General features: G+C 36.2%; 1 protein-coding gene across 1 annotated transcript in view; it reads right to left on the reverse strand.

Moving 5' to 3' along the window:
- Nucleotides 1-25,329, reverse strand: part of LOC126970977 (collagen alpha-1(IX) chain-like) — a 38,334-nt gene extending 13,005 nt beyond the window's left edge. Inside the window, exons 1-14 of the mRNA XM_050817136.1 lie at nt 25,231-25,329; nt 18,301-18,368; nt 16,814-17,009; nt 16,539-16,731; nt 15,372-15,449; nt 14,361-14,447; nt 11,910-11,978; nt 10,794-10,829; nt 9,916-9,987; nt 8,580-8,642; nt 5,373-5,468; nt 4,765-4,843; nt 4,215-4,276; nt 1,942-2,041 (exon numbers count right to left, since the gene is read on the reverse strand). Of these exons, the coding sequence (XP_050673093.1) occupies nt 1,942-2,041; nt 4,215-4,276; nt 4,765-4,843; nt 5,373-5,468; nt 8,580-8,642; nt 9,916-9,987; nt 10,794-10,829; nt 11,910-11,978; nt 14,361-14,447; nt 15,372-15,449; nt 16,539-16,731; nt 16,814-17,009; nt 18,301-18,368; nt 25,231-25,241 (1,210 nt within the window). The 5' untranslated portion in view covers nt 25,242-25,329. The remainder of the gene's footprint in view (nt 1-1,941; nt 2,042-4,214; nt 4,277-4,764; nt 4,844-5,372; nt 5,469-8,579; nt 8,643-9,915; nt 9,988-10,793; nt 10,830-11,909; nt 11,979-14,360; nt 14,448-15,371; nt 15,450-16,538; nt 16,732-16,813; nt 17,010-18,300; nt 18,369-25,230) is intronic.
- Between the last annotated feature and the right edge of the window lie 799 nt (nt 25,330-26,128).

A 26,128-nucleotide genomic window follows, 5' to 3' on the forward strand; every position in this document is an offset into this window, starting at 1 on the left:
CTTCTGGGATAAGTAAAATTAAATTAATTGTCCTCCGCGGGATCCGAACCCACGACCTCTCGGGTTCCGTCCAAGCGCGCTTCCACTAAGCCAACCATTCGAGTGACGTATGTTTCGTAAATCTTGGTATATTTTGTCCAACTCTCATTTGTTTAGATTTGAAAGAGCGACATCTCAAGTCAATTGCATAATATGCAATTATTGAAGTTTAAAACTGTAAAGTAGATCCTGCAGATGGAGCCACAACCTGAGAGTTGATCAAGACATGCCAAGATTTACTATCCATACGTCACTCGAACGGTTGGCTCAGCGGAAGAGCGCTCGAACGGAACCCGAGTGGACGCTGATTCGAGTCACACCTTCGTTCATAAAATTTGGTTAAAATTTCAATTTTAAATAATACATAGTTAAATAACAATGTATGTTGATATCAAAATGGTTAGGTTTGGACCTCAAAATCACATTTAAACATATATTATCTACAACTCATACGAGGAACTGTTTTAACCCTGAGATGAACGAGCGCAAGAATCTAAGCAACACTTTTTTTTTTAAATATAAAGAGGTAAGTCGTATATCACCCCCAGCCATTATATTAATGACTAGCTGACCCGGCAAACATTGTTTTGCCATATAAATTAGTTTTAGAGTTAAAATTACTTTATTTTTCTAACATAAAAGAATGTTTCTAAAATAAACGTCGCCTAAGTTACTCATTATTGCATCTGCTACCTGCCAATAAAAGTCCCGTCACAATCGATCCACCCATTTCAGAGATTAGCCGGAATAAACAGACAGAGAGACAGACATAAATTGTAAAAAATGTTATTTTGTGTTTGTACCGTACATATATATTCATTAAATTCAAATTCAAATATTTTTGATCAAAATAGGATTTCAAATCACTTTTTGAACGTCAAAAACTACCACCCATTCAAAACAGACTGCCTCAGACCTGAGAAGAATAGGCGCAAGAAACTCAGCGGGCTTTTTTTTTAATATAAAATATGGATTACAATGTGATATCGTACAATAGACATTTATAATTAAAGAGCCTGAGGGTGTTCGCTTTATTCCCAGTCCTTTGTGTCATTAAGAAAATCGTTTATGTTATAGTAACCTTTCCCACACAAATGTTTTTTAACAATTCTTTTAAATTTCGTAACACGTTTGTTTTGTACATTTTCTGGGATCATATTGTAGAGTCATATACAGCGCTCAACAAAAGACTTACTAACTCGAGCCAACCGAGTAGTAGGCATAACAAGTTTATGTTTGTTCCTCGTGTTAACATTATGAATGTCACAGTTTCCAGAAAATTCCTCAATGTGCGGTTATGAACATACAGAACATTATCAAAAATGTATTGAGAAGCAACAGTCAAAATGTTTATTTCATTAAATTTTTCTCTTAATGATTCTTTAGGACCTAGGTTATAAATCGCGAATAGCTCTCTTCTGCAGCACAAAGATGGTATTAATATAGGCCGCACTGCCCCATAACAATATACCATAGGACATAATACTATGAAAATAACTAAAGTATACTAATCGCGCCGTATCTATGTCAGTTAACCGTCTAATTATCTTAACCGCATATGCTGCAGAACTGAGCCTATTCGCCAATCCTTCAATAAGGGGGCCCCACTGCAATTTGTCATCAATGTGCATCATACACATGTAGTAAAAATTTCCAATTTTTTTTATATGTATAGATGATGTGTCACTGATCAAGACTTTTTTAGTAGCTTCGGAATCATCTCCGCGCGTTGAAAGATGGGGAAAAGCCGCCATCTAAAAGACGTCAAAGTGACGTCAGGTCCGGTCAGACATTTCACCAATCAAAAGCACGCATGATTTTAATATGACAAAGTTTGTATCCAAACGCGTGGTGGTTACTTATAAGTAACAAAATAACTAAATAAAGCGTCATATATCTTACCGATAAGAACAGACGTGTTGACATGAGCTACGGGTCCCGGAGGACCTGGGAGACCCTGCTCGCCACGAGATCCGATCGGCCCTTGGGGCCCAGGCTTACCCTAGGAAGTAAGAAATAAAAAATTATAATATTAACACACTTTTATACAATAGTACATTACGATACAAGTGCGCAAAGTAGGTCGTCGTCGGGATGACCTACGTGCGCACGAGTATCGTATACTATTTTTCCTATTAAGATGCGCAAAGTTCGACCACTATAATTATTTTCAAACATTCCCGCACGCTTTTGTCAACGTATAGGAAAGTGGTACTTTGCGAACGCAAATGCATACGCAAAATCGAACTTTGCGCACGATAATAGGAAAATTATCTTAGCCCAAAAACTGGGGCATAGCCTGAGCTATGAGTGCAAGATAAAGATTACAAAAAACTATATACGAGTACTTACTTAAACATACATAAATACAAATAAATATCCATGACTCGGAAACAAATATCCATATTCATCTTATATATAAAATTCTCGTGTCACAATGTTCGTTTCCGTACTCCTCCGAAACGGCTTGACCGATTCTCATGAAATTTTGTGAGCATATTGAGTAGGTCTGAGAATCGGCCAACATCTATTTTTCATACCCCTAAATGTTAAGGGTGGTCCACACGGATTTTTATTTTTATTACATTTTTTTTTAAATTTGTTTGATTATGAGTCAGCATTAAAAAATACATACAACTTCAAATTTTCACCCATCTACGATGAACAGTTACTTTTGTATCGCGATTTTAATATCGGCAATACAACGTTTGCAGCTAGTCATATTATAATTGATTGCACCTACCGGGATTCGAACCCGTGACCTTTTAGCTCAGTAGGCAGAGTTAGTAACCACTGGGCTATATGAATTATAGAAGCGTTCTCGACCTTTAAGAAGAGTGTACGCGGTATTTTTGAAGGTTACCTGTATTTCGTATCGTCCCAGAAACACGGCACAAGGAAACACATTCCAATGTTTATAAGTAGAGGAAGGTTCCTTGAATACCGCACTGTGGAGGAATGCCAAACATCTTGATGGTGGGGATGAAATCTAAGTTAGTGGCGTGTAGTGCGAAGTTCAAACAGCTCCACAGGAACACTCCCCGTGATAAATGCGGTAGAAGACACACGATGAAGCGACGTCTCTACGCAACGCCCAGTGATCGCACTGTTCACAGAGCACTGGGTCAGGCCGTCTCGACTATTTCAGCTGCTATGCGATGCATACATCCAAATGGTTCGGGCTGATACTGGGGTGCACGAGACTACAGATGATACGCTAGAATGTGGGCTGGTTTGAAGTATAGCCTTGCTTTATGATATCAAAAACATGTTGGAGACGTCCAACATTTAATTGATATGCAGAAAAAACAGATAGCACACAGCCATAGGGAACTCCAGCGTTCACGGACATCAGGTTCGAGCAATATCCATCGATAATTGAGCGCATTGTGAAGAAGCTGAAGAAGGAGAAGAGGAAGAGGAAGGAGGTCAATTTGCATAAATTCTCTGGAAGCCTATATGATGAAAGTTCCGAGAGGAGCGTATTGTATACGATCGAAGCCCTTCGCCATATCCAGACTTACTTTGCCTTTGCCGCCCATCTATGTGTTAGGTATACCAGAAGATCGCCTGCCGACCGACCATGGTGAAAGCCTTTCTGTCTTAGAGGAAACTTAGAGGATGACCTCTAAGTAAACCAAGAGCTGAGTGTTTGTTATGCTTTCCACCATTTTGGAGAGCAGGGAGATAAAAGAAATAGATTTGAACCAGATCTGACCGGTCTTCTGTTTTCCTTTATCGCTCATATTAAATAGAGTGAGAGTGCCGGAAATAACGTGATAGCACTGGCGTCGACTCAGGGGCTCACGTTTTGAGAGAAATGCCATTCGGCCCGCTTGATTTACGGGCAATAGTGACTTGATGGGACTGGGTGAATCATCCCCCCATGGTCATCCACAAGACCTGCCGTAAAGAGATGTGTTGCTAGCCTTTCAGTTAGGAGTATGCTCGTATGATTGAAGGGCCCTAAGTCGTATCGGTTCGGTAAATCTGCAGCCGGTAATTGGTTCCATAAAGTAGCTATGCGAGGCAAGAGTTTGTTTCCAGTCAATATATTTATATTATGATTCTGTTAGTTGCCATACCCTTAAATAAATAATAATTAAAAATTAAGTAAATGTATAAAAATGATATCAGATAAATAATTAATATTTAGTATCTAGTATATTACTCACATTTTGACCGTCAAATCCTGGTATTCCGGGTAGCCCGACTGGACCAAACTCTCCTGGATCGCCTTAAAATTAATGAAAAAAAAATTGGATTTGGCATAAAATTGTGATAATTTATTGAATTAGGTGTTACTTTGCGGAAATCCATAATTATACAAATGATTTAAGTTTTCTTTAGTGTTAATTCCGCCAATATTGGTTTTTAAAACAATTCGACACGTGTTTCGCCTCTACACGAGGCACGAGACTGAGTCAGACTCAGTGCCAGATTTTGGCGAGACACCAGGTCCTGATTATGACTCAGTCTCGTGCCAGATTTTGGCGAGACAACACGTCCTGAGGATGCCTCGTGTAGAGGCAAAACACGTGTCGAATTGTTTTAAAAACAAATATTGGCGGAATTAACACTAAAGAAAACTTAAATCATTTGTTTAAAATTATGAAATCAAACTCAAAAATACTCGATTGAAAGAGAGTCCACATGTATATATTTATCTAGTTACCAACTCATATGTTCTACCACAAAAAAGTCTATAACAAAATATTATTTTACCTTTTGGTCCCAAATCTCCTTTGTCCCCCTTGGGTCCTCGTTTTCCTGGCTCACCAGGCACACCAGGGAGTATAGTTACCTGAAAACGTAAAATTTTTAATTTCAATAAAGGTGGCTTGTAAAGAGCTTCTATCTCTTCAGTCGTTCCCTCATGCCTGTGGATTGTGATCATCGTGAGATGAGGATGCTGATGCATGTTATGATCTAGCTCCATCTCTATCTGTCTATTGCCTCACTGACAACCGAGTAGATCTTAGTCGAGGGTGGGCTTTTCACTTGATGGCTCCATCTTTTTTTACGACAGAAGACGTACGCATGTGTAAACATTACTGTGTTCCGGTCTAAATGGCGCCGTAGCTAGTGAATTTACTGGGCAAATGAGACTTAACATCTTATGTCTCTAGGTGACGAGCGCAATTGTAGTGTCGCTCAGAATGTTTGAGTTTTTTAAGAATCCTGAGCGGCACTGCATTGTAATGGGTAGGGCGTATTAATTACTAACAGCTGAACGTCCTGCTCGTCTCGTCCCTGATTTTCATTAAAAAAGCTTTTGCTTTACATAATTCAATAAATCCTGTTCACCAAGGTACGTATAAAAATAATCTTACATTTTCACTATTCCCGGGAAGACCTCGCTCTCCTTTCTCCCCCTTAAGTCCAGGAGCTCCAGTTAATCCCGGTGGTCCCTGCATGCCTCTTACACCCTGGGAAAAATATAGAAATGCATGTTTGCTTTAATTTCTAAATACAAAAACTTACATTTATCATCGATTATAATAATTAATTATGACTTTTTAGTAATACCGTATCAATCTATACTGATCGTTACAAATACTTAAAATTAGAACGCAAGCAGTAATAAGTAAGCATATACAAGACTAGTTGACCCTACAAACGTTGTTTTGTCATTTTATTTAACAAAACTATAGAGGAGGGCTATCCTTATCACTTAGGCTTATAAAAATAGTAAATGACCTCAAATCTACCGAACGTAAAACATTTTTAAGGCGCCGGTCCCACTGGCATGGCGGTCACAGTTCTGAGATCTGCTTTTCGCGTTCACTGTAACCTACGTGGACCTATCCATAATCCTACCACTTGCCTGTATAAATATCACTGGACAGGCTGTTGCATATGTTTGACAGCAAATTTTTTTGACTAAAGCGCCACTCGCGAGCGTCCAGAGAACTAATTTTGACGTATAATACAAATGGCTGCGAGACAAGCGTATAGTACTCTGAAGTATTATTGAATTTTGAATTAATTTCGGTCGTTTTCCGTGTTATTTAACATTTATTATTTATTATTATTATTATTTAACGTACTAAAGTACACATTTTTTTTGTTAATAGTTTTCCTATCGATGATTGTTTAGTTGAGGTTGTCATCACTAGTTTTAGTACTGCAGACTCTCGCTATATGACCATCAGCGCCAAAATGGCAAATATCAAACAGGCACAAAAGCACTTTGACAGCCGCCAGTCCAAAAATAAAAAAATGAAAAAAATGTGGTAAATAGTAGAGTTCAGTGAATCCTACACACAGAGACCATGACAGTCACAGAGTACTAGTTGTAGAGACATATATCTACTCTTCAAATGGGAAAGACTGGCGGTACCATCTGTGAGCGTGTTTTGATAACTTTTTAATTATGTTATTACTTTAAGGCGCTATAGTCCTAAAAAGTAACATTTTTAAAAATCTACTTAAAATACTTCTACAAATACGGTTCCAATTTTTTGACATCTTTTTATCTGTTTATCTTCATTTCTTTATCTAAATTATCGCTGTTTCGAAAACACGATTACGAAAAAAAATCTCGATAGATTTATTTTTTGAAAAATAGTCTTTTTTATTTGAATTGTTTATATTATCATAAAACTATGATAGCTAGATATTATTTTATTCGATAGTTTATTAGTATTTATAAGTTTTCACTGTGGGATTTATCAATACGCTTTATCAATTATTATATATTAATTTTTTTCGTAATAAACCAAACGCGACGCCTTGGTTGCATGCACGCTCAAGCCAGCAGTACGCCCGTGACCACTGTCAAGGAAGGTACCGTGTTCGTGTCTCTCGGGCTCACGTTACGTAAGATTTTAGCAAACAAGTACAAAGCGGGAATCATAGTAAAAAAATAATGATGATGCGACAGCGTATTTGTTGAAATATATAGGTAAATGTAAGTCGGAAAGTACTAGAATAAAATTTACGTAATATTATTTTGAATATTATGCCACGCGGGATTTTTGTATGTATGTACTTTAGGGAAGTTAGATAAATCCAAGATGACCGCCGCACAAAATTATGATTTCAGCAATATGGATATCGTGTCCGAGGTTCTCGCGGGTGCAGATAACGATTTTGTGATCATTTTTGAAATCCAAGATGGCCGCCGCACAAAATTATGATTTCAGCAATATGGATATCGTGTCCGAGGTTCTCGAGGGTGCAGAGAACGATTGTGTGATCATATTTGAAATCCAGGATGGCCGCCGCACAAAATTATGATTTCAGCAATATGGATATCGTGTCCGAGGTTCTCGAGGGTGCAGATAACGATTTTGTGATCATTTTTGAAATCCAAGATGGCCGCCGCACAAAATTATGATTTCAACAATATGGATATCGTGTCCGAGGTTCTCGAGGGTGCAGATAACGATTTTGTGATCATTTTTGAAATCCAAGATGGCCGCCGCACAAAATTATGATTTCAGCAATATTGATATCGTGTCCGAGGTTCTCGAGGGTGCAGATAACGATTTTGTGATCATTTTTGAAATCCAAGATGGCCGCCGCACGAAATTATGATTTCAGCAATATGGATATCGTGTCCGAGGTTCTCGAGGGTGCAGATAACGATTTTGTGATCATTTTTGAAATCCAAGATGGCCGCCGCACAAAATTATGATTTCAGCAATATGGACACCGTATCCGAGGTTCTCGAGGGTGTCGAGGACGAATTTTGAGCGGTGTAATCTTGGATTCCAAAAATGATCCCAAAATCGTTCTCTGCACCCTCGGGAACCTCGGACACGATATCCAAATTGCTGAAATCATAATTAAGTGCGGCGGCCATCTTGGATTTCAAAAATGATCACACAATCGTTCTCTGCACCCTTGAGAACCTCGGATACGATACCCATATTGTTGAAATCATAATTTTGCGCAGCGGCCATCTTGGATTTCAAAAATGATCCCAAATTAGTTCTCTGCACCTTCGAGAATCTCGGATACGATATCCATAATGTTGAAATCATAATTTTGCGCGTAATATAACATTTCTCTCATACGTCGATAAAAAAGATTTACTTCAAAAATGCATAAAAAATATTATCACAGTAATTCCGTACTCTAGCACAACTGTAAGTTTTAAAAAATATTACGCGTTTCATTCTGGGTCGGCAGTCGTTGACCCGCATCGCTCGGTTCGTTCTCAGCCATGCCCGACGCCCGTGTCCATGCGTACCTATCGTATCTAACGTTCGCGCAATTTTTACCTAAAGTGTTGGGAAAACCTCGCCTTAAGGGGCTCTACCCGTCCGTTCATTTCATGTCACTGTTGTAGCGCCACACTGTATGTGTCGCATCACCTGACCAGCGGCAAAGATTACTGAAACTGAACTCCAAACTAAACGGCACGCACACACTGCGAGTGTGAAACACGGAACCCAGAACTTGGAACTCTGACCGCTAGACCGCGCGCAGTGGGGTCGGCGCTTAAACATTGGACCAGCTGTTTGGGAGGAGTTCTGTTGACAAACACTGTGACATGAGAATTATATTTATTAGACGTTTAAAATACTTACGGGTATCCCGGTATATCCCAGTAAGCCCTGCTCGCCTTTAGGTCCCGGCGGTCCTTGAGGTCCCTGGAAACGATAGTAACTATTGAAGAGATGACCATAACATGCCATCCAGAATTTATTTTACATTAAAAATTAGGATATCAACCCCTCCATCTAGATGTGTAGCATTTCGTGTCCAAGGAACTTTCTTCCGAGTACAACACAACTGTTGAATGAGCTTCCTTGTTGGGTGTTTCCAAGACGATATGACATCGGTACCTTCAAAAAAACGGTCATACCATTCTAAAATGCCAGCAACGCTCCTGTGATTCCTCTGATGTTACAACAGAATGTGGGCGAGGGTGATCACTTAGCACCAGATGACCCACTCGTTTGTTCTTTTCCATAAAAAAGGTATATTTATGCATATAAAATATTTGGTCTGACTGACTGATTTGGTCAGAATGAAGTTCGGCTTGTGTCACTGGGGCTACAAACTTGAAAGTATGTAGAAAGTTTCACACAAACACCAGAGGAATCACAAGATCGTTGCCGACATTATAAAGCGTCCAAAAATTGTACATATGAATTTAAAAACTCCATCCAGTTAAAAGTATTCTGCAGTGTATTAATACTGTTCGTGTGTAAACACTACCCCAAGCTTCTAGTTTACTCCGATGTTACTACAAGTAGCTGCTCAATAAGAAAATATAGGATTCCGGAGGGGCGAATGTGAATGTACCTGCGCAAACAAATGCTTGTGACAACTTCAGAGTAAACTAGGAGTTTGGCGATGGGATACCAGGATATAAACTGTTATACACAACAGTAAAACGAGAAGAAGAAGATCAACTCAATATGGCTTGAGTAATCTAGAATGATACCTACAGGGTTAGAAATAAAATAAAACTGTATTCCATCCATTTTATATTGACCCCCGAGACAACATTGATAGTCGAAGTCTTTTATAAAAAATCAAAACAAACCAATGGCGTTCTATAGATGTAGACATATCACGCCTTATAAAAACTAAACCGCAATGTGGAACATGCCGCAAAATTACACCATAATAAGATTCGACTGATATATCTATACATTGCCGCTTTTGTTCCAGCTGTTTAAAATATTCTTGGTTAATAAGCAGCAATGTGAAACATTTATTCAGTTCAGATTTGATTCGGACAGTGACAGTTGACACACAACTAAGGAGAAAAGTGTGCTTACATTGTCTTTAAGCACACTTTTGCCGAATGATTTGTCCTTATATATGTACCTATAGAAGGTTATTGAAACAAACCAATAATTGTAATAACAAAATTCATTAGTTTAGAATATATAAAACATATAAACAACATACCGCAGGGCAAGTTTCGTTACAAACAGTACTTAGCAATGGATTAAATCCAGTTGCAGATTGCGATCCAGTTTCCTGAAAATATAAATAGGATACATTCTTACGTCATTAAAAATATTAATAAAATTAGAACAGTGAAAAACTAAGTATGAGTATCACCAAATTTCCAATAATGTGATTTATTGAATCTAATTCTGTCTATATTTTTTTAGGTTTTAACCAAAGTCATTCAAAGAAATAATAACGGCTGCCAAACTTTCCCCTTGAACCGCGTAAGAGCGCTTTCGCACTAAGTCTAATCATAGTCCGTTCCGTTATCGTGAAAACACGGTCCGAAGTAGTCGTAGAACTATTAATATAGTAGCTTAAGCACTAGTTTTCAGACATTCGACATTCAGACACAGAACGGCAATACAAGACAAAAAGCGACAAAAATGCAAAATTGTACCGTTTTGTGGCGTTAGCTCTAATAATCATCTCGCGCCAAATAGCCGACAATAATCGGAGAACAATGAGAGAACCTTGCGAGTGTGTAGGTACTAAAAGAAGCTTTCGCCGAGAAAGTCACTGAGATTCTTGCTGAGATTATAGGTGAGATTCTTCCTGAAATTATAGGCGAGATTCTTGCTGAGATTATAGGCGAGATTCTTCCTGAGATTACAGGCGAGATTCTTGCTGAGATTACAGGCGAGATTCTTGCTGAGATTATAGGCGAGATTCTTTCTGACATTAAAGGCGAGAGTCTTGCTGAGATTATAGGCGAAATTCTCGCGTGTATGTGGAGTGTGAGTGGCGGTTGTAATTACTACCTTAGTTTGGCGACAATTGAATATAGTTGTGTCGTTAAATAAGACCTATTTTTTGATACGAAAGAAGCTTACCAATGGTGGGCCCTCTATTAATAATTCCGCTGATTCCTGGAAAAAAAAATACAATATAATATTACACAAATATATTTATGACTAACTGATACCCATGACTTCGTTAGCTCATAAAAATCGATGTTTTTTAAAACTTGCGTAACATTATATTAAATGAAGATATCGCACATTTCTTTTTTCATAAGGACAATGGCCTTAGGAATTAATTATTAGACTAAATAATATTATATAAAATAGAATAAATAAAATAACTTTTTTCACACAAAAAAAAATACTCCAATAATTTATTGAGTCTCACTCCATATTGCACTCTATTTAAATACAAATATTTTTCGATTCTGTTATTTCATATGTACGAGGGTAGGTCAATAAATAGTGCACTTGAAGTGAAACTCTTTGGAACAAAAAAAAAGTAAATTTGGGGTGGTGAAGTTGGAATTGAAATTCGAACAAAAAAATAATAATTAGACTATCTTTTGTAATTTAGGAATGGAAATCTATTTTTTAGTTAAAACGAACGAGTTGCTGGAAATAGATAAAATTGAATTACATGCTGTCATTTATTATCTAGGCTTCAAGTTTTTCAGTTGATTAAAATTTACAGGAATTAGTGCTCCGAATGTAATTGTGGAATATCCAAAAGATGACAAAAATGGTTAAGCAGATTGTCGTGTCAGAAAAATATCAAAGATTCCTGCTTCTATCGTAAATAGCATTTTCCATAAACTTCTAGATATATAAAGGATATTCCGCGCGCTGTGTTTCCAGAATGCTTACTCTTGTACAAAAACAAATTTTATAACAAGATACTGAACAATTTTGAAAAGTGGCTTCACCATTATCATTCAGAAACTAAATTAAAATATGGAAAAGACTACTGCATCCATCGTCTCCAGCCCATAAGAAATTTGAAAGAAGAAAAGCTGCTATGGGTAGCAGAATCACATATGTAGTTGATATACTTCGAAAGATTGTGTCGCGTTTTGCGGAACGCAATCTTATCGCGGTTATGGCACGAGGGCCAACAGCGTATAGTCTATACAAGACTTAAGAATAACTTATAAAATTTAAAAATATATTTATTTAACTTATTGTATAATTATTTGAAATACTTACAATTTCTTCACAACTATCTTCAGTCAGATTATAATCGTTGCAGCTCATCGATAGCCACTGGAGATCGACCTGACAACAGCATAATTATTATCATAAACTTACGGCCGTTCCCAATACACTATCTACAGATAGAGATAAATTACTATCTTCTCTGTCAGTAGTCAGCTGTCAATAATCTGAAGCTGTCCCAATATACCCGATAAGTCATTTTTATCGCCTTTAATTGGGACGCGTGAATTGCAGTTTTCCCATACAAACTTCTAACGCTGGTAAGCTATACGTCCTCCCATTGACAGACAGCGTGTACGGATAAGGTGAGTTACCGTCGATAAGTTTATTGGGACAGAAAAATCAACGATAGTTCAATGATATTTAAAAGTATAGATAGGTTACCTGGACAACATTCGGTGTTTAAAAATGATACACTAACGCACACATGAATAATTTTACATTGCAAAAGCACACTACATTACGATTACACGTCAAAGAAGGATAGTAAATGCAATTATCGCAAGCGAAAAAGAGATAAATCTAAGTAGCAAATTGCTTCGTATTTGATAGAAAAAATACAGTTAACTCATCAGATATGATATTTTACCGTACAACTTGATTTATGCCTAAATTACGATTCATTCGTGAGTTCATGTAGTAAAAGCTATAAAGTAGTAAAACTGCATTGATATTAGGTAAATAATGTGTCATTGATTTTATTAAAAAAAATAATTTAATATTGATTATAATATATAGCCACATTGATGATATTAATTATTTATACATAAAATATTAAAAAACATACAGACAACAAAACAAAACCGAAAGGTATCTACAGTAAGGGTCCCATTTTTACAATTTTATCAACGACGGCTCCCAAAAAGTTTTAAGTTTAATTAATTATTATTTTTTGTATCTTATACTATTTATGAATGTCTTTTTGTTGGACTTATTACAATAAGGTAATGGGAGAAGAAGAAAATGATCCATTGATTCTACTGCAGCTAGCAAGAGATATACCGAAACGGACTGTGTTACGGAAAAAACACCTACGCAAGCAAAAAGGCCCTCACAGTCTACGTCCGCTACCTACCCTAAAACTTGTTTTAGTAGTCTGATAGTTCAGCTACCTATATACGCACTTGTTTTTTAAAAATTATTACAATTCCTATTACATTCACTGCAACAACGACTTTTTTGCATCATTTCCTAAAATATTCTACCTAGATCACCCCGCAACAGACAGCATCAATATTTCGTTATTTCTGTACGTAAATCTATGATCGGCTTGGCGGCGATCGGCGTTGTCATGTCAACATATTTATTTTCTTAGATAAATAATAAAATCAAATATCATTGCGATAGTTACGATTTTTATCTCAAGTAGGCCATAACCTGAGATAGACTGAATATTGGGAACGACTGTTATGGAATAGACTAGTGACTAGCGTATATAGCACCAGAAAGCCCGATAACACGTGATCAATTTTGATTTATCAATAGGTAGTTGTTTAATATGTATATATAATAAAATGTCAGCCATTAATTTGTCATAGCGACATCCCATTCTGCACGGACGCACGCCAAGAGAGGGAAGATATAAATAGGAAACATAAGATGTTAAGTCTCATTTGCCCAGTAATTTCACTAGCAACGGCGCCCTTCAGACCGAAACACAATAATGCTTACACATTAGTGTTTCACGGCAGAAATAGGCGCCGTTGTGGTACCCATTATCTAAACGGCATCCTGTGCAAATGAGCCTACCACTGGTAAAGTAGCATGTGATAGAACGAAACATTAACTTTAAGGATGGTTTCTGCAACTAGCGGTAAGTCTATTAACTTAATTAAAATAATGACTGAACACCATTTAAATGTTTCCACACATAAAACACTAATGCTTGCTTGTGAAAACATTTAATATAATAATATAAAAGTACCCAAAATTCTGCGCGGCATCCCAGGACTTTAGATCTCATTAGCACAGTATTTTCGCTGGCTACGACGCCATTCAAATAGAAGATAACAAAAAGAGTGTTCTGCTTTGCAACAGGAAAAGACGCTGGTGTGGTGAAACCTCCCATAGGAGATAACAGGACTCAACAATAAACTTAACTATGTGTTGTTTCCCACTGATTCCTGCCGCCGAATTCCACCTTCGCACGACACGCCACAAATTAGGATATCATCCCAACTATCTGGTTGTGTGGCGCCCCTCCACATTGCGGCTTTCAAGGAACTCTCTTCCACGTACAACAAAGATGCTTCCTTATGCGATTTTTCCGGGGCTACGATAACATAAGATACGACATGGGTACCTTCAAAAAAACGCGTACACCTTCCTTAAAGGCCTTCAACGCTCCTGTGATTCCTCTGGCTGCGGAAAAATGTGGACGGCGCTAATCACTTAACACCAGGTGACCCGTACTTACTTTTTCAAAATTAAAAAAAGACTTACCGGAGCTGGTGTCCCATCGTCGTTAGAGATGATCGTCAAGCTGGTTGCATTGGTGAAGTTATGTTCGCCTATTACTTGTGGCTCCAACTAAAAATACAATTAAACCAACTGTTTGTCATGGATCTCGCATTTCTATACTATGTTCAATGAAAAAATTGAAACGATCAGTAAATATTTCTTGTGGTTGTAAATAATACGCCCTCGCCTTACAATTCCCCTTTCAGGATTCTTGAAAAAATTCTGAGTGGCATCGTAACTGCGCAAGCTAATTTGAGCTTTATGTTACATTAATTATAACCTTATTTTTTAAATATTATGCGCTTTTCTTCAGTTTTAATTCTGCAACGTATTTCACCACGTTTCACGTGTTTCACCACTTTATTTATGAAAATAAGGAACGAGACGAGCAAAGCGTTTAGCTGATGGTAATTACAATGCAGTACCGCTCAGGGTTATTGAAAAACCCAAAAATTCTGAGCGGCACTCACCTTGAGACATAAGATGTTAATTCTCATTAATTTCACTAGCTACGGCGCCCTTAATATCGAAACTCAATTATGCTTACACATTACTGCTTCACGGCAGTAATAGGCACCGTTGTAGTACCCATAATCTAGCCGGCATCCTGTGCAAAGGAGCCTCCCGCTGGTACCGAGGCATCTTCATGAGATGTTGACTCGCCGAATTTACAGTTTTTGGCGGAGTCAACACGTGTCGGTGAAAGACGTAACTTAGTGGAATTAACACTCAAGAAATGATCACGATAGTTATGATTTTCACAAAATAATGTCTAATACAATAAATGACCTACAGCGTACTTTAAACCAAAATAAGATAGATTTGTATACCACTTCTTGACCTGTGGTAACCACCAAGCCTCCCACTGGTACTTATTAATTCGTGTGTTTTATTAATTAATTTATATGTTCATTACTTACTGGTGTGAGGCATTGAGTAATTGACTTTGTTTTTGTTCCATTACTTTAAATATTACCTTGTATTAATTCATACCTCCTTACAATCGACCGCAGCAGATACAGTGTCGTTGGTGATTGAAACGTGGACTTTGTGCCATCCATTACTAAATAACTGTAACAGAAAACAATTTTGAAGTTAAACTTCTTAACGCATGCTTGACTTGTAGAGTAAGCTGGTGAATGCGTGACGAGAGCGTTACAAACGAAGGCTAGCGTTACGCGAACGGTGATTTCTTGACTTTACTATTGTTGATATGTATAGAACGACATTTATTGTTAAGGATAATTTATTTTTTATACTTTTTAGTGCATATTATATCTTTTGTTTTGGAATAGTTTTTAACCGACTTCAAAAAAGGAGGAAGTTCTCAATTCGTCGGTTTTCAATTAGTTACATCAGAACTTTCAACTGAGTGAACCGATTTAGATGATTATTTTTTTGGTTTAAAGCTATTACTTCCCGTGTCTATATCATTTTGGTCTAGATCTAGTAATGGCATCCATGAGAAAACTATAATTGTCGAATATGATGATCAATGGAACTCCTTATCGACTTACAGTTAGAGTGCGATCTGTGGCACAATTTATAACTGTCTGCAATCAAATTGCTATGCGTTTACGTTCATTGCTGCATTGCCAGTTTTTGTAGGTCTACAAATATTTAGACAGATTATTAATAGTTAGTGTAGTACAGACTAACTAAAATTAAAATAAAAATAAAAAAAACAACTTACGTCACAAAAAAAAACTATTCTAAAACATATATTATAATATGCACGAAAAAAATAATTGCGTATTTTTACACAATATAATTAATCTAATTCATGCTACATTTATTGCTGTTTTTGGAGTCACCGACTCCAAAAATCTGCCAAGGTAGGTTTGTAACTAAATACATAGTTATAGGTGAGATGTGCTTGTGTCGCACGCGCAACGTTACAAGGCGAGAGCGGGGCTGAGGCGGGAGGACACCGACTCCAAAAAAAAACAATAATTGTAACTAGAATTAGATTAATTAGATAACATTAACTATGCCAAGGAATACGAAGGCGCAACACATTCAACAGTCTATGTTAAAGTCAGCGTCACTGTTAACGTTAAATGTGACTTAAACCTAGACTATAACAGCTAACATGATGCTACCCCAGTCTTAGATATACATTGTATATGTATTATAATAACATTGAACACGATATCTCACCTCAGGGCATGTAAAAATCGCTCTAGCTTTCTGCACAAAGACAGCAAACTTCCGTACTCTGGGCATCAGGGTGAGAGACACCAACAGCCCCTGGTCTCGTATTCGCAGCAAGCTCCACGGGTGTCTGTGACCATGCGCGTTGAAGGTTGCCACTACGCTGAACCGCTCGGGAAGTCCATTGCGAAAAACATGCCTTAAAACATATTTTTGGAGTTTAGTCCTTAACAATTGTGAAGGGTTTGAGTAGAATTCCAGTATAGCTGACCAAAGCTGACCTGATTGGTATTGTGAGGTTAGCTCCGTCGCCAATACGATACGCCCTCTGCAAGTCCTGGGACCCCTGAACTAGAGTAACTCCAGTTGTTTCTGGACGATCAAGCTGGTACGCAGCGATCAGATCTACTGTCTGGAAGTCTACATCGCCTGGTAGCAAGGCTGAGCATGGAATTGAGGCTTTTGGCGAAGGTCCACCTGAAAGAATAATTTTTGAAAGTCCATGACACGAAAAAGCGACACTAAAAAGAGACAGATACAATATTAACGTGGTCTTATCAATATTTAACGTGGGAGATGAGATAGGAAGCATTATACAGTGTTTTAGTACCAGGCGTATCATAGTTGAAGAAGAGATTGTCTTATCTTAATATATATAATTCTTTTGTGTGTCTGTTGTAACCGAACTCCTCCTAAACGGCTGGACCGATTTAAATGAAACTTTCTGTGTGTTTAAGTATGGATTCGAGAATGGTTTAGATTCACAATTGAACTACCTCCTAAACGACTGGACCGATTTTAATGATTTTTTTTTGTGTGTTCCAGTGAATTTGAGATTGGTTTAGATTCTCAATTCCGTCGATATAATATAATTCTCCTGCTCATGTGTAGTGAACTCCTCCTAACGGCTGGACCGATTTTTCAAATTTAAGACGTGTGTACAGGACAACGTATGTTGGGTCCACTAGTGTATCATAATATATTTTGACATCATGCGCATGACGTATTACTACATAGACACCAGAAGAACATAAATATAGTATCTACCGGTGATAGTAATGTCTTTCATAGCGGTTGAAATCATGTATCAGGACTTCATATGCAGTTTAGAGATTCATGCACAATGCAGGTTTCACTTCGTCAGACAAGTCATTGTGCTTTTGTTTTAATCTATATTTACGACTCAGTGGTTAAAAAAATATGTTGAAGGGTCCGAAATATAACAAAACCTTTGCTTTTGTCTCAGAATACAGAAAAAACCGGAAGATTAACAATTCTTATGAATATCGTAACACATTTGTTTTGAACATTTTCTGGAATCATGTTGCAAAAGCATATATACCGCCCACTAAAAGACCTACTAACTCAATTACATAACTTATTAACTATACCGAGTAGTAGACATAACATTTACGACTGTCGCGGTTTTTAGCAAATTCATATTTTTTTTATGGAATAGGAGGACAAACGAGTGTACGGGTGTACCTGGTGTTAAGTGATCACCGCCGCCCACAATCTCTAGCCACAGGAATAACAGGAGCGTTGCCGGCCTTTAAGGAAGGAGTATGCCCTTTTTTTGAAGGTACCCATGATGACCCTCATTAATATGATTATGAACATATAGAACATTATCAAAAACATGTTGAGATACAACAGTTAAAATGATTATTTCTTTAAATTTTTCTCTTTGTTACTAAAACCTCTAACAAGTCGGAGACATTGTAATTTTAAGTAAAAGATAATTTTATTTAAATTATAATTTACAAACCTGTTGTGGAATTTTCTGAACAGCTAATGAAATGTAATGATATTATTAAAATGACTACGTAGCCAAACCTGAAACAGATAAAATATAACATAATAATTTTTCATTTCTCATACTCGGAAAGTAATGTTGTTTTGATCTGATTATTGGGTGGAAAATGCTGCTTCCCTCCATAGAGAGGGAAAAACTCATACATATTACTTCCCACCTAAGGGCCGGAATGAACTTTGAAAATAGAACTGTTGTCAGCTGTGAAGAGTTTTATTTAAAAATAAACTAATTAAAAAATATGCTGTGGCCATGTGACTTTCTAAACAGCCAGTGTGAACAAAGCGTAATCTTCTTTGAGCGGAATAAGTCGCAACAATTACGCAGTGAATTCCATATTTAAAATTTAAAAAATCCACATAAATTGTCCTAATTTGACAACTAATTTTAAATAGGTACCACTAATGTTATTAAATATTATCAATATATAGTTTAGATAAACAACTACTTTTATCTTCCTCATATTCGAAATGAAAAGTAAAGTGCTTAACACGGGTAAAAGAATCAATTCCTACTCGGACTATAGCTGCCCTTGCTGCGCTCGGGCGTCTAAATAGGTACCTCGGGAATTGATTCTTTCGACCCTAGGTTAACAATCTACTATATACTACTTATATATATGTAACTATCGTAATGCCCGAAGTCGTCACACACGCAATTCTTTTTTTGTTATATTCAAATCAAACCTTGCTATCCAACGTGGAAATGCTGCCAGTATTCTTCGCACGCTGCCCCGTAATGATAGTTTTAATTTAATGTAATCATAGTATTGAAACTATAGTTTTAAGATTTGTTGTGTTTCAATCAACCTCCTTTCGTAAATAATAATTGAATATATATCAAGATCAATATCAGTCGTCACGCCAGCATTAATGAAGTCATCCGCAGGGCATTTGCCGCTCTTAATATACCAGCTGTTTCAGAGTCAAATGGTATTACCCGCTTGGGCACGGGGAAGGGCGCTGGTGTGGGACGCTACTTGCGTCGACACTCTGGCTCCTTCTCATGTCCAAGTTACGTCAGTTGGTGCTGGGGCTGCTGCTTCGACTGCCGAAGACAGCAAGCATCGCAAATATGTTGGTCTCAGTGAATCATACATCTTTGTGCTATTTGGTGTCGAGACACTTGGCCCGTGGAGCCAAGAGGCGCGGAGAATGTTCAAAATACTATCTTCGCGCCTCAATAAGGCTACTGGAAATCCAAGCGCTGGCAGCTATCTCGGTCAACGGATCAGCCTAGCTATCCAACATGGAAATGCTGCCAGTATTCTTGGTACGCTTCCCCGAAATGATAGTTTTAATTTTATGTAATCATAGTATTGTAACTATAGTTATAACATTTGTTGTGTTTGAATCAATGTAGGTACCTAATTTCGCAATCAATTGTATTATACATCTTTGTCAAAAAATAACACTTCAAAAAGTTGACTATTAATGAAAAGAAGTAGCCAAGGAACTCACTCTTATTTAAATAAATAGATCATAAAAACCTTAAGATTATGTGATCTAATCAAATTCAAATTCAATTTCAAGACGCAAGAAGACTTCTTTAGTGTAACAAAACATTCCTCATGCTATTTTACATTTGTTGAAAGAACAATATTGTAATAAAGAAGGTATTAAATCCAATCAATCGAAATAAAATACATAATTTAGTTAAATAGCGTTTACTTTAATATAATTAAATTATATCAGTCCATTTAGATTTTTATTTTTATTTTACAAGTTAAACATGTAGAAATTTATGTAATTTTCGTCCATTGATTGTCGTTCAGTAGATATGAGTTACAAGAGGGTTATGATACAAATGGTCTAGTTGACCAACAAACGTCAGGGTATCGAATTTGGGTGTCGGTGTGCGCGCGCATCTGAAAAATTCAAATTGATAAGCGCACGTCGCACGCACTAAAAATAGTATAACTTCAAAAACGTAGAGAGTTGTGAATAAATCCAAATCAATACAACACAGCTCAAATTTGCCCTGTGGTATTAAAATAATAGGGCAGTCAGAGGCCCAAGGATGTCAAGAGGCGACTAAGGGCATTTAGCAGTGAAAGGCTCCTTCGTACAGGATGCGGGCTAGATTATGGATAACACAACGGCGCCTCTTTCAGCCGTGAAGCAATAATGTGTAAGCGTTATTGTTTTGGTATGAAGGGCGCCGTGGCTAGTGAAATTACTAGGCAAATGAGACTTAACATCTTATGTCTTAAGGTGACGAGCGCAATTGTAGTGCTGCTCAGTGGCGGATTTACAGAATTGCCGCCCGTAGGCTATTAAATTTTTGCGGCCTCTAAATTTTGATATCTTAGTCCACAATCAATAAAGAAATAATAATTAAGAATAACTTTCTGACATTGGATTTGACAATTTGCAAAGTTTCTGCAGCAAACATAATTAGACCATCTATATCATATCAAGATTGACTTGTGTGAGGAGATCTCATACTTATTAGTTACACGGAGAAAAAATTATTGCAGTTTTCTCAGTGAAGAAAATAAAAAAAACATCAAATCGCTTTTGCGTTTACATAGAGACATTGAAATATTTATTATTTAGCACTGTAAACTGACTCTATTTCGATTTTTGTTTAATATTTTAATTTCTCAGCAATTTTCTAAATTCGTATTTTGTGTGTGTTTTTTAATTTTTTTCCAAATAATGTAAATCGAAATAAAAAAAACATGAACTAAATATGCCCCCCCTTAAAATTTGCCGCCCTAGGCTGCAGCCTACTCAGCCTGCTGGTAAATCCGCCACTGGTGCCGCTTAGAATTTTTGGGAAGAATCCTGAGCGGCACTGCATTGTAAAGGGCAGGGCGTATAAATTAGCATCAGCTGAACGTCCTGCGCGTCAAGTCCCTTATTGTCCTAAAAAAATTGACCAGTTAACTAAATTAATACGGGCACGATAATACACGCCGCGCGTTAGTAAATAAAAAACATAAGGTCAAATGGTGCCAAAAACGTCATAGAATTCCGAGGAAATCAATCCAGCTAATAGACACGCGTGGCCCACATTGGAGCAATGAAATCTCGAACAGGTTAACAGTTAATTGAACCAACTCGTCCCAATTATGTGACCTTCAAGCCGTCTACGATCTGAGTGTCTGGAGAGGCGGCTAGCACTTGCAATCGAGACATTTTATAAATATAAATAAAGAAAAAAAAATTAAACTTAAATAAACCACTTTAGTAGTGTTTAGATTAGGGCTTCCAATCTAGGTATTGCGAGGTTCCGCGTAATTTTTAACCGACTCCAAAAAGGAGGAGGTTATCAATTACATCGGTATTTTTTTTATTTATGTACGTACACCGATTACTCTGAGATTTACGATCTAATTTACGTAATTCTTAGTTAGTTAATTCTTAGTTCGATGCGAAATATTTGCCATTTGATCCGACAAAAAATTTACATAGTTTGGCCTAGTAGTTTTCATTTTATGATCATTTTTTATAAAAAAAAATTGTCTACGTGAATGATATAATTATTTTTTGTGTACGGCTTTTTTAGGAGTTTTATTTATTATTATTATTATTAACTGACACTAAAAAGTAAAAAATTAAAAAACTACTTTTAAAAAAAAAACGACTTCAAAAACTGAAAAGTACCAAATAACTAAAAATTGAATTTAATACACCTCTAATGCAAATCCTATTAGTTTTAATATTAATAAAATACTATTATTTGTATGTGCCACTTATTGATAGATTAAGTCGCTGCCAAACAACTAGATCCCACCCAATAAACGGGAACGGAAAATGAATCGACTCCGAAAAAACGCTGTTCGAAACTAAGTATTTCACGTTCTTGTGGGATAATGAAATATCGTGAAGAACGTTTGTTAGTTAAGAATGACAGATAGCTTTAGAGCCACTCATCGGGACACAGGTTAATGTATATATTATACAAGCTAATCCGACAGACGTTGTTCTGTACATAATAAATAAAATACTGTTTTTATAAACTTGTCAATAATATTCCTTTCATAACATTAATAATTATTTCGTAAAATATTCTCCCTGTTGTTATAATGAAATTGTTTCACAGCAGAACTGTCAAACTGCGCGTCAATAAATTCTCTCATAGAAAATATGTCCATACAAAAGAAATATTGGAATTAAAAATAATTATAGGTCTCAAATCGAAAAAAAATCTATCCTATCTCTCAAGTTGGACCAAACTGCACTTCATAAAGAAATCCCCATTAAAATCTGTTCATTAGTTTAGGAGTCCATCGCGGACAAACAACGTGTCATGTAAATTATATATATTAAGATAATCAACCTAAATGAAAACTCCTAAAAAGCTGTTCACAAATTAAATTATGTTGTCCACGTAAACAATAACATCATCCACGTAAACATGAATGTTTATAAAATGAAAACTACTCGGTCAAACTGTGTGAAATTTTTATGGGACTAAATGGCAACTAATCCGCATCAAACCAAAGAAGAATCACGTAAATCGGTTCATAAATCTCAGCGTAAGCGTACATACATAAAAAATACGAATCGACTTGAGAACCTCCTCATTTTTGAAATGGCTTAAAAAATTACTTTAGTCAATACAATTTAGATCAAAAGGCGCAGTCAGACTAAAACGAAAGTCCTTGGCAATAGCTTAACACATATTTATTTATCGATCTGCTTCAGTTCACGGATATATAAGTCAAAAACAATACAAACGTAGTGATCATAAGATCCCTCACCGCAAGTAAGAAAAGGACACATAAGAGGCCCTTCTGCCTCTCATAACATTGGAGAATGAAAGCTCTAATTGGTACCCGCAGTGAACCGGTTAAGTTCGAAGACCGTAATTAAGATGCTTATGAATATCAAAATGTTATCAGTTTTCTTGAGTGTTAATTCTGCTAAGTTTTGTCTTTAACCAATGCGACACATGTTCTTTCTTGTGCCAGAATTCGGCAAGCATCTTACTTTTAATGATTTTATGATTACCGCAACATAACTCCTTTGAATGGCCAAATATCCTCTGGCACAGGTACGTCAAATGTCACCTGATAATTTGTAAGGCACCTGGATAACTTAGGGTTTGTATGTGTGCACGCCAAGAAACCGACGTCTCTTATTTAATTACTAATTTTGATAGTAATAACGATGAAGGTTTACGAAGTATCTCTTGAAAACTAGGGCATTTTAGGTATAAAGATTGATATCTTTATAAAACTATTAGCAAAAGAGTGGTTTTGATTTTATTTTTTGTAGAACAAGAGGACAAACAAGCGTGTAACAATGGTAACAAAAAATTGGTTCCATGCTTCGGAGCCCGCTTTTTTTGCAAATGATTGTATATTATATACGAATAATGAGTTATAATAGGTCTCTAAACACACTATATCTACAGATCAACAAAATCATAGTCGTGCATTCGTCAAAAAAGTAATATATAACAAACTGGCTTTAGTAAGAGGCAAAAAAGTGGTTTATCTTTTTTTTTTCTGTCTATCTGTTTATGGTTTTAAAAAGTGACCGGTGACTTTCTTTTGTATTCTTCTCGTGGGCTCTACATTTAACGAAGAGACATAAGTTACAGATTTTATGAGAAAAAGTGACAGAACTAGCAAGATACTCACCCGAGGGTAAGGTATCACTTTATTAGATTGCCGAACACAATTCTAAGAGCAACGCATTTGCTCTCGTCACTTTAAAGCCGAGATCTATAGAGAGAGTTTGCTCAGACTTTACTTAGCTGAGTGTAAGCATAGCGTTATCTTTTATTTCGTTTTTATACTAATTTGACAGCTCAAATTATGCTTAGCTTAAGCTAAGACAGCCTAATGCTAAAATTAAGTTCGCCTTTTATCACAGTCAGATAAGTTTTACGTGAATAATGTCTAAGTCCGCTATAGATTAATCTCAACTTAAGACATAAGAAATCTAAATAAAATCAAAATACTATAATGTTTCCATTTTGCGCACGGCAAAAATGGGCGCAATTGTAAAATGGGGGACCTCAAGGCGGTAAGCGGCAAAGAAGCCTCCCACTTCGGGTAGTCAACAAATTCAAAGAAGTGTTCATTCTTGATAAAGGCTCTCAAAAAAAAATAGCGATAACTCATTTGATTCAGAAAACTAGTTCTATTCTAGAAAACTTCTACTATATAAATAAGAAATTGCAATTGTTCTAAACAATTTAAGATGGCAAAAGATGGTATTTCGTTTTTTATGAAAAACTCAAAAAAATATTTAAGAAATTTTGCAAAGATCTTAAAAAGGAGGAAATTCCCAAGAAAAAAGTCTCGACTGCTGGAAATGTAACTAAGACTATATTTTATAATTTTAATTCAATGCCGTAAATAGGTATCGCGATCTCAAATTTTCTTTTAAATAGTTTTTAGTTATGAACGAAAAAAAGAATTCCTTCATTTTTTTTTTAATTTTTGTTATTTTGAATTGTTATTTTTATGCGCCAATATAATATACTCCTACATTAATTATCTGGACGTCATTCGGAATCGAACGAGCGTCATAGTTTTAGGAACTTTATCAAGATTTATTAAAGAGAGTATTTTTGTTGCGTCACTTTCCATATATTGTAATTGATATGATTTGTAAAACAATTAAAATGTTAATCTTAACTTAAAAGAGTGGCAATGATTTTCTTGCAAATTCTTCTCATTAGCTCAACCCTTTACGAAGTAGCGGTAAATTCAATAAGAAACAATTTTTTTTTGACAATCATAAGTGTCATTTCCGTGAAGTGTTTTTGAATTTGAATTTAAGAATTAACTAACACCTTTTTAACTTGGTCAATAGCCTACATAGTTAAATTTATTTACGATGCAAAAGCATATAAATTACAAGCCAATTAGAATAAAGTTTGTTTGAATTTAAGTAAGGAAAGTATATGTTAAAAACTTACCTAAAATACATATTGTTTTGTTCACTAAGATTCACAATTTCGACTCAACCACAAAGCTTGTGTCGACTTCTCACCATGCTTCTGAATAGCTAATAAAGCGAATACAGATTGAAATGATTCAGCTGCCCATGAATTAATTTGTGTGACAGATATAGCATACTACTACCCTGTCCCGACTCTGCCCGTTGGGTTTGTTATCTATGCAAATATACCATTAGAACTTCAAAGATCTCCCATAAAATTTCACTAATGATAATATAATGAAATAATAAAAAAGCCTTTTATTTCTTACAGCTTATAAAATAAGAAGTTAGATTAGATTAAGTTACTTACGTACAATATGTTATGTTTTTAAAGTGATAACTCTCACTTCTAGGATTAAGACACAAATAAAATTTGAAAAACAAAATTTTATCAACGATGCGGGACTCGAACCCACGACTTACGGTGTTCCGTGCCGGTGCTCTAACCACGGTTGAATGGTTGGCTCAGTTGGTCATTATTAGTTTCGTTAGTATTTAAGTTTGGTTCCTAAATTTACTTGTTAGTTTTTCCTTAATGCTAAACTATTATTCTTCATTCTGTAAGAACTCCTCTGTAGGTGAAGCCTTCCTCCAAAGATATCCAGTCCTCTCTAGATTGGTCTACTTGAATCCATTTGGGGCCAGCTGTTTTTGATGTCGTCTTCCCAACTAGCTATAGGTCTACCTCTCTTTCTTTTTAGGCCCATAGCCCATGTGGTCACTGTTTTTCATCTGATTTCGAATGATGATATAGTAATACTAATAATTTAGTAAATAACTTATTGCGAAAGTTTTACCCGGCACAATGTCTAATAAATAGACATAAGAAATATTGAAAGGGACTATTAAATTTGTCACACAAAAACATATTTAGT

This window comes from Leptidea sinapis, chromosome 22 (assembly GCF_905404315.1).
Source record: "Leptidea sinapis chromosome 22, ilLepSina1.1, whole genome shotgun sequence".
Lineage (NCBI taxonomy): Eukaryota > Metazoa > Arthropoda > Insecta > Lepidoptera > Pieridae > Leptidea > Leptidea sinapis.